Below are 14,447 nucleotides of genomic sequence, written 5' to 3' on the forward strand. Positions count from 1 at the left end.
TACCTCTCTGGCTCTGTGGCTATCCAGAATCTACATGGTCTTCCTCTGCAATGTGGCAATTCAATTCTAATTGCATGATCAAACCAACAAATTGAGCTTAAGAGACAAAAGTATCTAGTGTACAAAATCAGAGGGTGCATGAAAATGCTTTTCAAGTACAAGTAATGCAAGAAATGACAAGTGAAGTGAAGGAGAGGTTTTAAAGCTTGAAAGACAGTCATCAATACTGACAGATTACTGTAATTCTGGTTGCCAGCATGATCGATTTAGGCAGCATATGACAATCAATACTGTCCTCATTTAGAACAACATTAGATTCGGAGTTACAGAAGATGTTCCTAGGAAAAAATTTAAACTCTATTTAATGATCATAAATAGTACAATTTATGCTGTGGAATCTTAGTAGGTACTATTATTGGGTATAAGATAACTGACCCAGCAGTACAATTATCCATATATAATTGAGTTTATTACATTTTTTATCCCTTCATTTCTTTTATGAGGATTAAAGTATTAACCTTGGTGGTTTTCAAAGCCTACTTCTATTTCAGTTTCTGCTACAATTCATGCTAAGTGTATTGATCTGTTTTAGAATGCATAATTTTCTCCTCAATGAAAATCTGAATCTGTCAAAGACACATTTTAAATTTTGATGCAACTAACCAACTACTTCCTTTTCTTTTTTTTTATATGAGTATGATGGCTACATCATTGTATCTTTCGAAAACATCACCCTTGTGCTATCTATGGGAGAGACTGTGGATTCTGAAATTATCATTTGTTACTTAGAATAAAAACATATTCCAAGGGTCTGGTTGCAGTAAGTTATATAAACTTGCCTTTAAAAAGGAAGCAATGGACTGGAAAGATGGCTCAGGGGTTAAAAGCGATTGCTTGCAAAGTCTGCCAGCCTGGTTTTAATTCCCCAGTACTCATGTAAAGCCATATGCACAAAGTGGTGCATGTTTCTGGAGTTTGTTTGCAGTGGCAAGACTCTGGCGTACCCCTTCTCTGTCTCTCTATATACATCTGTTTACAAAAATGTAATTTTGAAAAAGCAGCACAAAAGCAAGCAATGAAGACTTCCCCTAGCCTGCCTTCCTTCCTCTCCCTCCCCACCTTCTCTCTTCTTTCTTTCCTTCCTTTCTTACTTTTAGATAGGGCCTCCTTATCTAATTGGTCTTGAATTCCTGGTCCAAACAGTTCTCTCACTGCAGCCTCTAGTAAGTAGATGGAGGACACGTGTGTGCTGAGCCCAGCTCCTCCTCAACAACCCAAATACAAAACTTGTGCATTTTGTGACAGATGATATATTACATTAACAAAGGATTGTTTTCTTTTCTTTTTCTTTCTTTCTTTCTTTTTTTTTTTTTTTTTGAGGTTAGGGTCTCACTCTAGCCCAGGCTGACCTGGAATTCACTATCTAGTCTCATGGTGGCCTTGAACTCATAGTGATCCTCCTACCTCTGTTTCCCAAGTGCTGGGATTAAAGGAGTGTGCCACCATGCCCAGCTAACAAAGGATCATTTTAACAATGATATTTATATATAGTTATTCCTTAGTATCTGTGGAGGATTTTTTCAGGATCCCTTGGTGATACCAAAAATCTGTGTAAACCCCTAAGTAGAATGGTACACTATCTGCATAAATAAACAGAATTATCTTATGTACTTTAAAGTATCTTTGGATTTATAGTAATAACTGTACAGATGCTGGTATGCTATACAAACAGTTATTATACTCTATTGTTAAAGAGATAATGATAGAAAAAAGTCTGAAGATGGTTTTCCATTTTTTTATATACTTGGGTTGAATTTTCAAATGTGGGATCCATAGATACAGAGGGCTAATTATGCTTAAATAGCATGAGAAAATAATTTGCTAAAGAATTGAAGTTCAAGTTTCTAAGTCAAGAAAAATCTCTGGTCTATCTAGTGTTTTTACTCTTGAGTATTTTACAAGTAGTTTTGTTGGTAGAAATTGTTTAGATTTGCCGTTTAATAAGTGTTCATGCTTACTATTTTTTATCTGATATTATCTTTTCATCCTAGAATTATCTATAATGTGGCATCTATTAATGTCTCAACATGATTAAGTATTAAAATGTCATAAATTAAGCTGGCCATGGTGGCACACATCTTTAATCCCAGCACCTGGGAGGCACAGGCAAGAGGATTTCTGTGAGTTCAAGGCCACCCTGAGACTACATGGTGAATTCCAGGTCAGTTTGGGCTATAGTGAGATCCTGCCTTGCAAACCCAACCCCACCCCCCGCCCACAAAAAAAAAAGACCAAAACCAAAAATGTCAAAAGTAGGCTGGAAAATGTAACTTAACCAACTAATCAGCCAAACATAAAAATCTCAATTAGGCAATTCCTTGGTGTTGGGTGGGGATATTTTCTACTGACTCTAATAATCATAATGAAACAAAAGAATCAATGCACAAAATCTCATTAGTAAGGTTTAAATGCTAAATGTTATTTGTACTTCAGGTCAGACAATACATATTTATTCAAAAAATTGAGTTTCTTTTTGATGATAAAAGAAGCAAAGAGCTCTGAATTAAAATCTAGTCTAGTTCATCACTTCCCAAAAGACTTAAGGCATTTTATTCACACAGCAAAGTGTACTCTTCCTTATCCAACCCGTGCCCTACTTTCAATTGTGACATAAATGAAATGGTAGAGCACACCAAGCCTTAGGAAGATGAGCAGAAAGGTCAGATGAACTGTGAAAGGGGTCGAAGTCCCAAAGCAACCATCTTCTGTGACACTGCCCACATGGGTAAAATGACCTTACTGGTGGATGGATATATCACAGGTAAGCTTAGCTACCTTTCTTGAACTATTTAGGAGGCAATAAACCCAAAAGTATACTCTAATAATGAAACACATTAATACTACAAAACTTTGGTGGAAGTATTGGATTCACAAGACTAGGAAATGGAGAGCTAGGAGATGGCTAAGTTATATGTTTGTTGAATAAGCTTGAGGACCTGAGTTTAGATTCTGAGCACCCATGTAAATAGTAGGTAGGCATGGAAGACCGCCTGTAATGCCAGCACTTGGGAGGCGGAGGCAGAGAATCCCTAGGACAAGCACAGGAGCTAGACTAGCTGAGTCAGCAAGCTCTGGGCTCAAGTGAAACTGTGCCTCAGTAAAGGAAGTGGAATGTGGATTGAGGAACACCCCTGACTTCGACCTCTAGCCTCCCCATGTACTCTTTCTTACATACACATGACCATACACATGAACACACACATATATGCATGCATACCACACACATATACACATGCCAAAAAAGTTAAAGATTAGGAAAGGGAGACAGTCAGGAACCTATTTTGCACAATGGAAAAAGTACTGTATCTGGGGAGTGGAGACGAAATTCCTAAAAATGTATGTGGTCTTTAAGTCTTAAAAATGGGAAATTGGGGCTGGAGAGATGGTTTAATGGTTAAGCGCTTGCCTGTGAAGCCTAAGGACCCCGGTTCGAGTCTCCATTCCCCAGGACCCACATTAGCCAGATGCACAAGGGGCGCATGCATCTGGAGTTCGTTTGCAGTGGCTGGAAGCCCTGGTGTGCCCATTCTCTCGATCACTCTCTCCTCCTCCTCTCTGTCACTCTCAAATAAATAAATTAATTAATTAAAATAAAAGAACCAAATGTTATAGATTCAATTGGCAAAAATATTAAGTGTTTTTAAAAAATGGGAAATTGGATATGGGTTTGATGAATCTATCTCATGTGGGTGAAGTGGTTCTCAAGATTCCAGGCATGCGAGGTAATGTGAATGACTGTGATTCCCAGGCAAGCTCTTCAGAGTTCATATGACCTTGGCAGGGTTTCCTCGAATAGTTCCTCCTTAAAACTTCAAAACAATTAACAGATGTACCATCTTCAAAGCAATCTTTAAAAACAACCAAATGCCTCCATCATGGGAGGCAAATTATTTAGAAAACATACTCAGTGTTCTCCTTGTCTATACTACTCATTGAACTTACCAAATGCAATTTCTTTACAATTGGTAGATTGAGTGTATTTCCCCAAATTTTATTTTTAACAATGCAGTGCACCTGAATTCTTATCTTTTACTAATATGACAAATTCAAACCTGAGTTTTCAAAATAAAGTGAAGATATGTCACAAGTAAAATATTCTATGCCATTAAGATTACTCAATGTAACATATAATGAACTACTTATAATTACATTTCATGGTATGGGAATATGAAAAATAACATACGGAATTTGAGTACTTAATAGATTTCATCAAAGAAGCAAATGGAGCTGGAGGATGTAGCTCCATTTGTAGAGTGCTTGGCTGGCACTGCATGGAGCCTTGGGCTTGATCTCCAGCACCAGTCAAACTGGGAAACGATGGCCTTCAATCCTACCATTTTAGAGATAGAAGCAGGAAGATAAGAGCCGTGGTGGCACACATCTTTGACTCCTTAGGAGGCAAAGGTAAGAGATCACTGTGAGTTCGAGGCCTGCCAAGACTACAGAGTGGATTCAAGGTCAGTCTGGGCTAGAGTGAGACCCTACCTCAAAACAACAAAGGAGGTGGGTGGGGCAAGATGTTCAAAGTCATCTAGCTATATTTTAAATCTTAACATTTATAATTTATTATGTAAAAGAAAAATGTTTTTAATCATAGACAGCATATGGAAAATAAATAAATTCAGTTTAGAAAGGAATATCTGAAAAATAATTCAAAATTTAAAATTGGAAGGTGAACCATGAAATGTGCTTGTAGTCCCACCTATTTGGGGAGCTAAGGCAGAAGGATTACTGAGTTCACAAGTTTGAGATGAAGCAGGGCAACATACGAAGACCTCATCCAGAAAAATAAATAAATAAAACTTCGTACGTATTATTATAAGGCACCATTTTATTAAAATTTTTTTGTTTATTATTTTTATTTATTTATTTGAGAGTGACAGAGAGAAGGAGGCGGGGGGGGGGAGAGGGAGGGAGAGAATGGGCGCGCCAGGGCCTTCAGCCACTTCAGACGAACTCCAGATGCGTGAGCCTCCTTGTGCATCTGGCTAACGTGGGTCCTGGGGAATTGAGCCTTTAACTGGCATCCTTAGGCTTCACAGGCAAGCACTTAACCACTAAGCCATCTCTCCAGCTCATAAGGCACTATTTTAAAATTTTTACACAGAATGAGTTATTACTAGTCCATCCACCATCACGAAGTAGTTATTATCATCATTATTCTCATGTTATAGAGAAGTAAACTGGGTCACGGAGAGGTTAGATAACACACTGAAGGCTATATGGCTCAGGAAAGCCAGGACTCAAGTCCAGACAGTCTGGTTCCAGAAGCTGTGTTTTAGGCACTCCATGTCCTCTCATACCTCTGTGTTCCTTTATGTTGTTCCCTCTTTGGGACAGCTATTCTGTACCTATCTGATTTTTTTAAATTAATTAATTTTTTATTGATAACTTCCATAATTGTAAACAATTTTCCATGGTAATTTCCTCCCTCCCCCTACTTTCCCCTTTGAAATTCCTTGGCCCATCTGATTTTTAAGCATATGAATGAGTGTATGGTATGCACATGGAGGCTAGAGGTTGATGTCTATTGCTCTCCACCTTAATTATTGGAACAGGTTTCTCATTGAACCCAGAGCTCAGAGTTAGGCTAGTCTAGCTATTCAGCAAGCCCCTAGGGATTTCCTGTCTGTCTTCCCAGTGCTAGAATTATAGGATCTGTCGCCACACTTGGCATTTACAAGGGTTCTGGGGATCCAAACTCAGGTCCTCATGTACAACAAGTGCTTTTTAATGACTAGCCATCTGGTTATATCTTATTCTTTCCTTTTAGGACTGGCTCAACCCTCATTTCTTGGAAGTATCTCTGGATACCATCAACTATCAGTTCCAGCTGTGTTAGAGGTGCTTATCACTACACATCTTACATGCACTCCTTTTAAAATGTAAGTACTGAAAATGATAGATTCCCCCAAGTAAACTGATTCTTTGCAATGACAGCAAAATGCCTGACATATAATGGGACTCTCATTAACTAACCAAATGCTTGGTATTTATTAAAAGCATGTAAGGGTTGGAGAGATGGCTTAGTGGCTAAGGTGCTTGCCTGAGAAGCCTAAGGAACCAGGTTCAGTTCTCTAGGTCCTACAAAAGCCAGATGCACGTGGTGGCATATGCATCTGGTGTTTGTTTGCAGTGGCTAGCAGCCCTGTTGTACCCATTCTCTCTCACTCTTTCTGTCTCTAATAAATAAATAAAAATAAATTTTAAGCATCATAAATACTCAACCTACCATCTACTAATCAGTAAGTAAAAACTCAAAGTTTTTTTTTCCCTGAGGTAGGGTTCTCACTTTAGCCCAGGCTGACCTGGAACTCACTCTGTAGTTTCAGGCTTGCCTCAAACTCACAGCGATGCAATCCTCCTATCTCAGCTTCCCAGTTCTGGGATTAAAGGAGTATGTTACCATGCATTGCTAGAACTTAAAAGTTTTTTAACATGCAAGGATATTTACCTTTTTAATGAATATTAACCATACTATTTAAAAAGGATACAAGTTTTGATATAATGGAATCAGTGATTTCAGAGCACGGCTGGCATTTATAGCTGTTGATCGAACCATAATGGGTAGAACCTTTCCATTCACAATAGCACCATCAAAAAGTGGACCAAAGAAGGGAACCTGGGAGAGGGATTAGAACATCATTTTATACTGAAATAGCGGAAAGATTGTAAATAAGAACAATTGAGACATTTTGCACTTGCACAAAAGTATTTTGGCTTCCTTCCTCTAGCTCTTTTAGAAAAAGTATTCAAACGTTTAATTCTTAAAAGTGGGGCATGCTGGTGCACACCTTTAATCTCAACACTCAGGAAGAAGAGATAGGAGGATAGCTGTTTGAGGCCACCCTAAGACTTCATAGTGAATTCCAGGTCAGCCTGGGCTAGATTGAGACCTTACCCTAAGGACCCCCCCCCCCCCACAAGTAATGTTTTCTCATAATAATCTCTTATACTCAGATAATAAACAAACATGCTACAGGTCTACAAAACATACATCCATTCAAAAGAACTATGTGCTTCATGTAGCTGACAACAACTTATGGTTCCTGCGGGTTTTTAATTATTTTATTTCTCATTTTAGACCCAATGGACCTGGAACTCACTTTGAAGGCCCAGTCTGCCCTCCAACTCAAAGAGATCCTCAACCTCAGTCTCCTGAGTGTTGGCATTCTAGGCATGTGGATCAGTTTTCAAATTTTTGTAGTTTCAACTGTACACAAATAAATCCTGGAAGTATATTCCTTTTCCTCCATTGAGCAATCAAGGAAAAGAAAAAGTTTAGAATTATTTTTGGGAAATACCAGTTTTGCTACATGGGTTTGGGGAATCGAACTGAAGACCTTTGGCTTTGCAGACAAATGCCTTAACCACTAAGCCATCTCTCCAGGCCCTGTTTATGTTTTAAAAGCATTTTTATTTTAAAAAAATTGAAAAATACACAACAGGGACATTATATGGCCACAAAGTATAAAATAGTTATCTACAACTTACTTCTTTCTTAAACCTTAAAATTTGTGCCTATCAAAAATCAAGCAGAATTTTTGTTTTCAGGGCTGGGGTTAAACTCAGAAAATTCTAAAGATTCTCAATCAACTGTCAAAAATATCATCTATTAAAAAAATAAAACATCATCTATTAAAACTTAGCTTGGCTAATGCTCTAACTTTGAGCTATATACTGCCAGCCCTAAGCTGTCAACTGATAAAAATTATAGTATCAGCTAGACACGGTGGTACATGCCTTTAATCCCAGCACTTGGACTAGAGTGAGAGTCTACCTCAATATATATATATGTATATATATATATATATAAAAAATCAAAGATAAATTTTATTATTCAAAAGGTAATAATCACTTTATGTTCAGAGTTATTTTCTTAATCTAATAGAAATGATAACTTCTTACTGTGTCTTTCAGAAGTCTGTGATCATTTTATATCTTAATAAAAGGTCATATTTTCTTTTTTCTTTTTCTTGGTAGGCTTAGTACAAAAGAGTTTTCTAGTCAGGCACTACCTATACATCTTCTATTTAAGAATGGTTTTGCTGGCTTGGCTCCTTCTGAACTGGCTTAAGACAATCTATATAGCTATCAGTCTGTATTGCTTCTTATCTACCCCTCTTTTTCACAATTCAAAACTGATTTTTAAAATGGAAGGAGTTCTTACCTCTGGTTTTTTCATGATCTGGATACTAAACATATGGTTTTTCATTGGGTATATTATAATAAGGACATCACCAAATTCTGTAGGAATAATTCCTCTCCTGTAGTCTCTGGTATGCTCTGACCAAACAATGTGTACTTCATCATTTCCTAAATGTCTCAGCTGAAAAAACAAGAAAACAATTTATAGTACTTTATAAAAGCTCTGTGAGTAAAGCTGCACTGCTAGTGACAATATATTACACAAAGGGGAAAAGGTAAAGAGATTTAAAAAAATTAAATTTCATTTGATGACTTTCACCACACATGAAACACAGTTAAAGCCACCATTAGGAGACACTGTAGAAGAATATAATTTCAACTCTCCATAGTCAGTGTGAGACAAAGCAAACTCAGATGACAAAGATTCAGACAGCCTACTCTTCTTATCTAGAAACTGCACTATTATCAAACCTTCCAAAAGTTATTTTAAAAAGTGACTGATCCTAGCACTTGAGAGACTGAGGTGATAGGATTGCTGAGTTCAACATCAGCCTGGACTACAAAGTTGCAGGTCAGCCTAGACTAGAGTAAGCCCCTGCTTTGAAACTCTCCCCTTCCCCTTGAAGTGACTGATTGAGATTCTTCTTTTATTCTGACCACTCTCTGGAAGTGCTAATGAGTAGAGAGGTGGCCTGAATAAGGCAACTAGAAGAAAATAATTCAAGGCTAGGGAATGGCTCAGTGAGAAAAACGCTTACCACTATAAAAGATGAAAACTATGGGCTAACCGCAAAATGCACAACCCATACACTTCAACAAGGAGGGGCCGATGGGGAGGGGGTAGGTCATGGATGAACCTAATAATGGTACCAAACTGCCTGTACTTGCAGAATAGAAAACTAATAAAAGAAAAAATTAAAACAAAAAAAAAGATGAAAACTGGTAGGCTGTTGGTGAGGTGGAAACAGGAAACCATTCCCAGAAGCTTACATGGACCAGTTACTCTAGTAAGCAGCAAGGGCAGCAGTGAGAAACAACTAAGATGAGAGAGAGATGCTGCCTTAAAGAGGTGGAAGGCAAGGGCAAACTTCTGAATGTAGTCATCTGACTTCCACATGCACTATGCAACACGGACATGCCCACAATCACATACACAGAAACACATCATACACACATACACAAATACACACACTCAAAAAATGGAGAGTCACATAATCAGTTACTGAGTAAAAACAAATTCTATAAAACTCTGAAATTCCTCTAAACAGATATTTTGAGATTAGGTCCTCAAAATATTACTTAGATATTTACAGGACTGACAAAGATGTTTCTAGAAAGCTGAAGAGAGTTAATGTTATAACTAAAACTATAAGAAAGTAAACCATTTGAAAGTTGGAATTCTAATAAGCTATTTGAAAAATGAACTTAATGCCCATTATTCTTGAGTTTTCTTCTTGAAGATTACTGTAAAAACCTCAATTGTGTTACAAAATTTCATCATAGAGTATATTTAATGGTCCTGCCACTGTAAACATTTTAGTTTATTTTTGGTATATATCTTGCATTAGCTTTTCCATTGCTTCTAGAAAACTGGACAGGGCACTGTGGTACACATCTTTAATTGCAGCACTCCGGAGGCAGAGGTAGATTTACTATGGGTCAGTATTTATGCTATGAGCTAGTGTATAAGCTATTTCTGTTCTTGAAATATGTAACTTATTTTGGATTAAAACCCACATGATAGACCAAAAACTTATGTATGATTTAAACAAAGAAAGAAGTTGAATCTAATTAACAAAAGATTCTTTGGAGTCATTTCTGATCCCTGGAGTTAATTCCTTATATCTGTGTGTACATACTGGAATGATACAACTGCAGGACTTGGACTTTGTAACATTTTTAAAAAGCAAAAAGGAGATTACACAACTCAGAAAAGGCATGGCCCTGTAATTTTATTTTTTAATCAAAATACTTAAAAAATATCCTTCCTATACAGCCATCCCCATGTGTCAGCTTCCCTAACAGGTTTATGTTAACTAAATACAAAAGAAATGTGAAATAAATTCAACCAGGAGGGATGATCCAATCTAATTTTGATACATTAATGTCATATGCTGTACATGTTACAATAGCAGCCAGATCTAATACTAAGCTCCAGGCTATACTGAGATTTCCAAATGGCAGATTGTTCTAAGTGATATCAAGTATAATTGAAGTAATAAACGATAGTAAAAGCTGAGCACACTGTCAGGAAGAATTTAAGTATTTACTTTTTACAATTAAATGAGTTAGGTTAGGAAAGACAAGACAACTGAAATAATGCAGGTCTCAATTTACAGAAAATTCCTTTTATTTATCTGCTACATTAACCCTTGAACTCTTGCCAAAATTATCTATAATTTCTAGTGCCCACTTATCTAAAGAAACAAGAGAACAGGGCAGCTGTACTATTATAACCAGTGCTTGTCTCCAAATAGCTTCCATATAGTATTAAAGTCTATTATAGAAGTTTAATATCAAAGAACACACATTGTTGCCAAGATGTTATAAGATTTTTCACACAGAACCATGCATGTAAACAAAGTCATTCTAGACATGTTCAAATATTTAAAAGTTATTTATTTATCTGCAAGGGGAGAGAGAGGGTAGGGGAGAAGGGAGGAGAGTAGAGGACAGACACAGACAGAATGGGCATGCCAGGACCTCTAGCTACTGCAAATGAACTCCAGATGCATGGGCCCCTGTGCATCTGGCTTACGTGGGTCATGGAGAACTGAACCTGGGTCCTTTGGCTTCACAGGCAAATGCCTTAACCACTAAGCCATTTCTCCAGCCCACGTTCAAACATTTTAAGGAAAACATTTCATGAAAATCCCTTATCATTTAGATTCCAATGTGAAAAACAACTGTTTTAGGCTATCATGATGAAGTATGTATGTATGTATGTATTTTTTTTTTTTTTCTATTTTGTTTTATCAAGGTAGGATCTTGCCCTAGTGCAGGCTGACTTGGAATTCACTATGTACTCTTTGGTTGGCCTCAAACTCACAGCGATCCTCCTACCTTGACCTCCCAAGTGCTGGAATTAAAGATGTGTGCCACTACATGCAGTGTTTTTACATTTTTATACCTTTAAAAACCTGTTGTATAATAAACACAAATTGAGATAGTCAATCATTACTATGTGTCTTGGGAAATTTTAAAAGACTACTGAAAAATAAATTGTTAATAAAAGGGCTGGAGAGATGACTTAAGTGGTTAAATGCATTCCCTGAACAAGCATAAGGCCTGAGGGGATCTGAGGAAGCCTGAATTTGAACCTCAGAAACCACAAAAATAGCTGGGTGTGGTCATGTACATAACCTCAGTCTCATAGGGGAGCAGAGACCCAGAAATCACTGGAGCTCATGAAAAATAGCAAGCTCTAGGATCAGTAAGAGATTTGAGTTCAAAACAAGAATGGACATTAGAATAATAGAGTGGGCAAGTAGTGATGGCACATGCCTTTGGCCTCAGCATTTGAGAGGCAGAGATGGGAGGATCACTGTGAGTTCAAGGCCAGCCTGGGATTACAGAGTGAGTGCCATATCAGCCTGGGCTAGAGTGAAAAAACAAACAAACCAAGAATGATAGAGTGGGACACCCTATAGTCTGCCCTGGCCACTATAGGAGAGCATGCCCCATCAAAGGCAAGTGCATGGGGTGGTGCAAGGACATGTGTACACATATACAAGTCTACCATAGGCACTATGTTGCTAATAATAAAAACAAGTTAATGGAAATTTCAGGTGTATGTATATTTAGCACAAATATTTTACATACTATGTTTAATTCATTTATTCCTTATCTCATACAGACTTATAAGACTACGTCCTATGTACATGCAACTGGTTTTCCTATATTCTTGACAATTTCTCAAAGGAGTTCCTGGTTTTGGACCCAGATGATCATTCATGTCTGACAGAACATTACGTTCTATGAACATGGGAGACATTTACTAAAATGACTGGCAACCAAATTATGCCTCTGCATTTACTTCAACTGTTATTCAAGTCAGTTTGGAATATAAACTATGTAACATTGTTAATTTATGAAGATAATGAAATGAAACTCATCAAGCATCAAAATGAAGTCCTTTGCACATTATAGAATGCTAATACTAGAAGAGCTCTTAAGGGAGTAATTTCACACCCAATAGAGAAACTCCACTGCGATACCCCTGCAGGAGTACATATCCTGCCTCTATTCCAATACTTTTAATGTTATGAAGTTTAATAATAATTCACAAATTAATCCATTCTTTTTACAAATATTTTTGTTCATTTATTTATTTAAGAGAGAAAGAACGAGAGAGAGGAGAGAGAAAGAGAGAGAATAGGAGCACCAGGGCCTTTAGCCATTGCAAACAAACTCCAGAAACATGCACCACCTTGTGCATCTAGCATAAGTGAGTCCTAGGGAATTAAACCTGGGTCTTTAGGCTTGTAAGCCATCTCTGACCCCCACTCTACTTTTTGTTTGTTTTTGTTTTTTTCAAATAGGGTCTCACTCAAGCCCAAAGCTGACCTGGAATTTACTTTTTAAAAAAAGTTTTAAAGCCGGGTGTGGTGGCACACACCTTTAATCCTAGCATTCAGGAAGCAGAGGTAGGAAGATTGCCGTGAGTTTGAGGCCACCCTGAGACTACATAGTGAATTCCAGGTCCTGGGCTAGAATGAGACCCTACCTCAAAAAAACAAAAACAATTATTTATTTTAGAGAGAGAAAGAGGTAGAGAGACAGAATGGATATGCCAGGGCCTCTAGCCACTGCCTATATAGGTACTGGGGAATCAAACTTGGGTCCATAGGCTTCGCAGGCAAGTGCCTTAACCACTAAGCCATGTGTATATTCCAGTTTTTGTTTTGTTTTTTTTTTTTTCAAGGTAGGGTCTCACTCTAGCCCAGGCTGACTTGGAATTTACTATGTAGTCTCAGGGTGACCTTGAACTCACAGCAATCCTCCTCTCTCTGTCTTCTGAGTGTTGGGATTAAAGGCATGTGCTACCATACCTGGCTTTTCACTTACATTTTTGTCGTCATTGTTGTTTTTTGAAGTAGGGTCTTGCTCTCTATGTAGTCTCAGGGTGGCCTTGAACTCATAGCAATCCATCTACCTTTACTTCTTGAGTGTTGGGATTAAAGGCATGTGCCACCATGCCCCGCTTCTCCATTCCACTTTTAAAGAACCATAATCAGTGGAATGTTAAAATATATATATTTGTGGGCTGGATAGGTGGCTTAGTGGTTAAGCACTTGCCTGTGAAGCCTAAGGACCCCGGTTCGAGGCTTGATTCCCCAGGACCCACGTTAGCCAGATGCACAAGGGAGCACAAGCATCTGGAGTTTGTTTGCAGTGGCTGGAGGCCCTGGCGTGCCCATTCTCTCTCTCTCTCCCTGCCTCTTTCTCTTGCTCTCAAATAAATAAATAAAAAAACCAAAAAACTTTTATTTGTGTGTGTGTTTAAGGGCATGCCAGGGTTTCTTGCTGCTTCATACAAATGCCAGTCCAGCTTTGTGTGGGTAGCTGGTTTAATTGAGTTCAAGCTTATACGCTTTGCAAACAAGCACCTTTAGCCACTGAGCCATCTCTCCAGCCACCTGTTTGTTTGTTTGTTTCTTTTTTTTTTTGAGGTAGGTTCTCATTCTAGCTCAGGCTGACCTGGAACTCACTCTGCAGTTCCAGGCTGGCCTCAAACTCACAGCCATCCTCCTAACTCTGCCTTCTGAGTGCTGGGATTAAAGGTGTGTACCACCATGCCTGGCCCTGCAGCATATTTTTGGTTCTTGATGTAGGATCTTGCTCTAGCCCAGGGTGACCTGGAATTTACTAAGTAGTCTCAGGCTGGCCTTGAATTTACAGTGATCCTTCCTTGGCCTCCTTAGTGCTGGAAGGAATTAAAGCTGTGTGTTACTTCCCTTAGTCCCCCTCCCCTGCCCCTGTTAAGGATCAAACCCTGGGCCTTAATCTTGCTAAAGTGCTCACTGGATCATTGTTTTCATTTTTAAATTTGTTTATTCATTTATTAGAGAGAGAGAGAAAGAGTGATAAGAGAAAGAATGGGCGTGCCAGGAGCTCCAACCACTGCCAACTAGACTCTGGTCCTTAAGTCTTTGCAGGCAAGCACTTTAACTGCTGAGTCATCTCTCCAGACCTGGAAACATACTTTATACTAAGCACAATCCTGCTTTCTTGATGCC

At 38.2% G+C, this 14,447-nt stretch overlaps 1 protein-coding gene across 8 annotated transcripts in view; it reads right to left on the bottom strand.

Moving 5' to 3' along the window:
- The window catches only part of Ralgapa1 (Ral GTPase activating protein catalytic subunit alpha 1), a 271,828-nt gene that overhangs the window by 35,201 nt on the left and 222,180 nt on the right, over positions 1-14,447 (bottom strand). For all 8 annotated transcript variants that reach the window (XM_045155394.1, XM_045155393.1, XM_045155389.1 and 5 more), the window contains 2 exons: positions 8,231-8,389; positions 6,555-6,682 (listed from right to left, as the gene is read on the bottom strand). In XM_045155394.1, the coding sequence (XP_045011329.1) occupies positions 6,555-6,682; positions 8,231-8,389 (287 nt within the window). The remainder of the gene's footprint in view (positions 1-6,554; positions 6,683-8,230; positions 8,390-14,447) is intronic.

The sequence above is a fragment of the Jaculus jaculus genome, chromosome 7 (genome assembly GCF_020740685.1).
Source record: "Jaculus jaculus isolate mJacJac1 chromosome 7, mJacJac1.mat.Y.cur, whole genome shotgun sequence".
Classification (NCBI taxonomy): Eukaryota; Metazoa; Chordata; class Mammalia; order Rodentia; family Dipodidae; genus Jaculus; species Jaculus jaculus.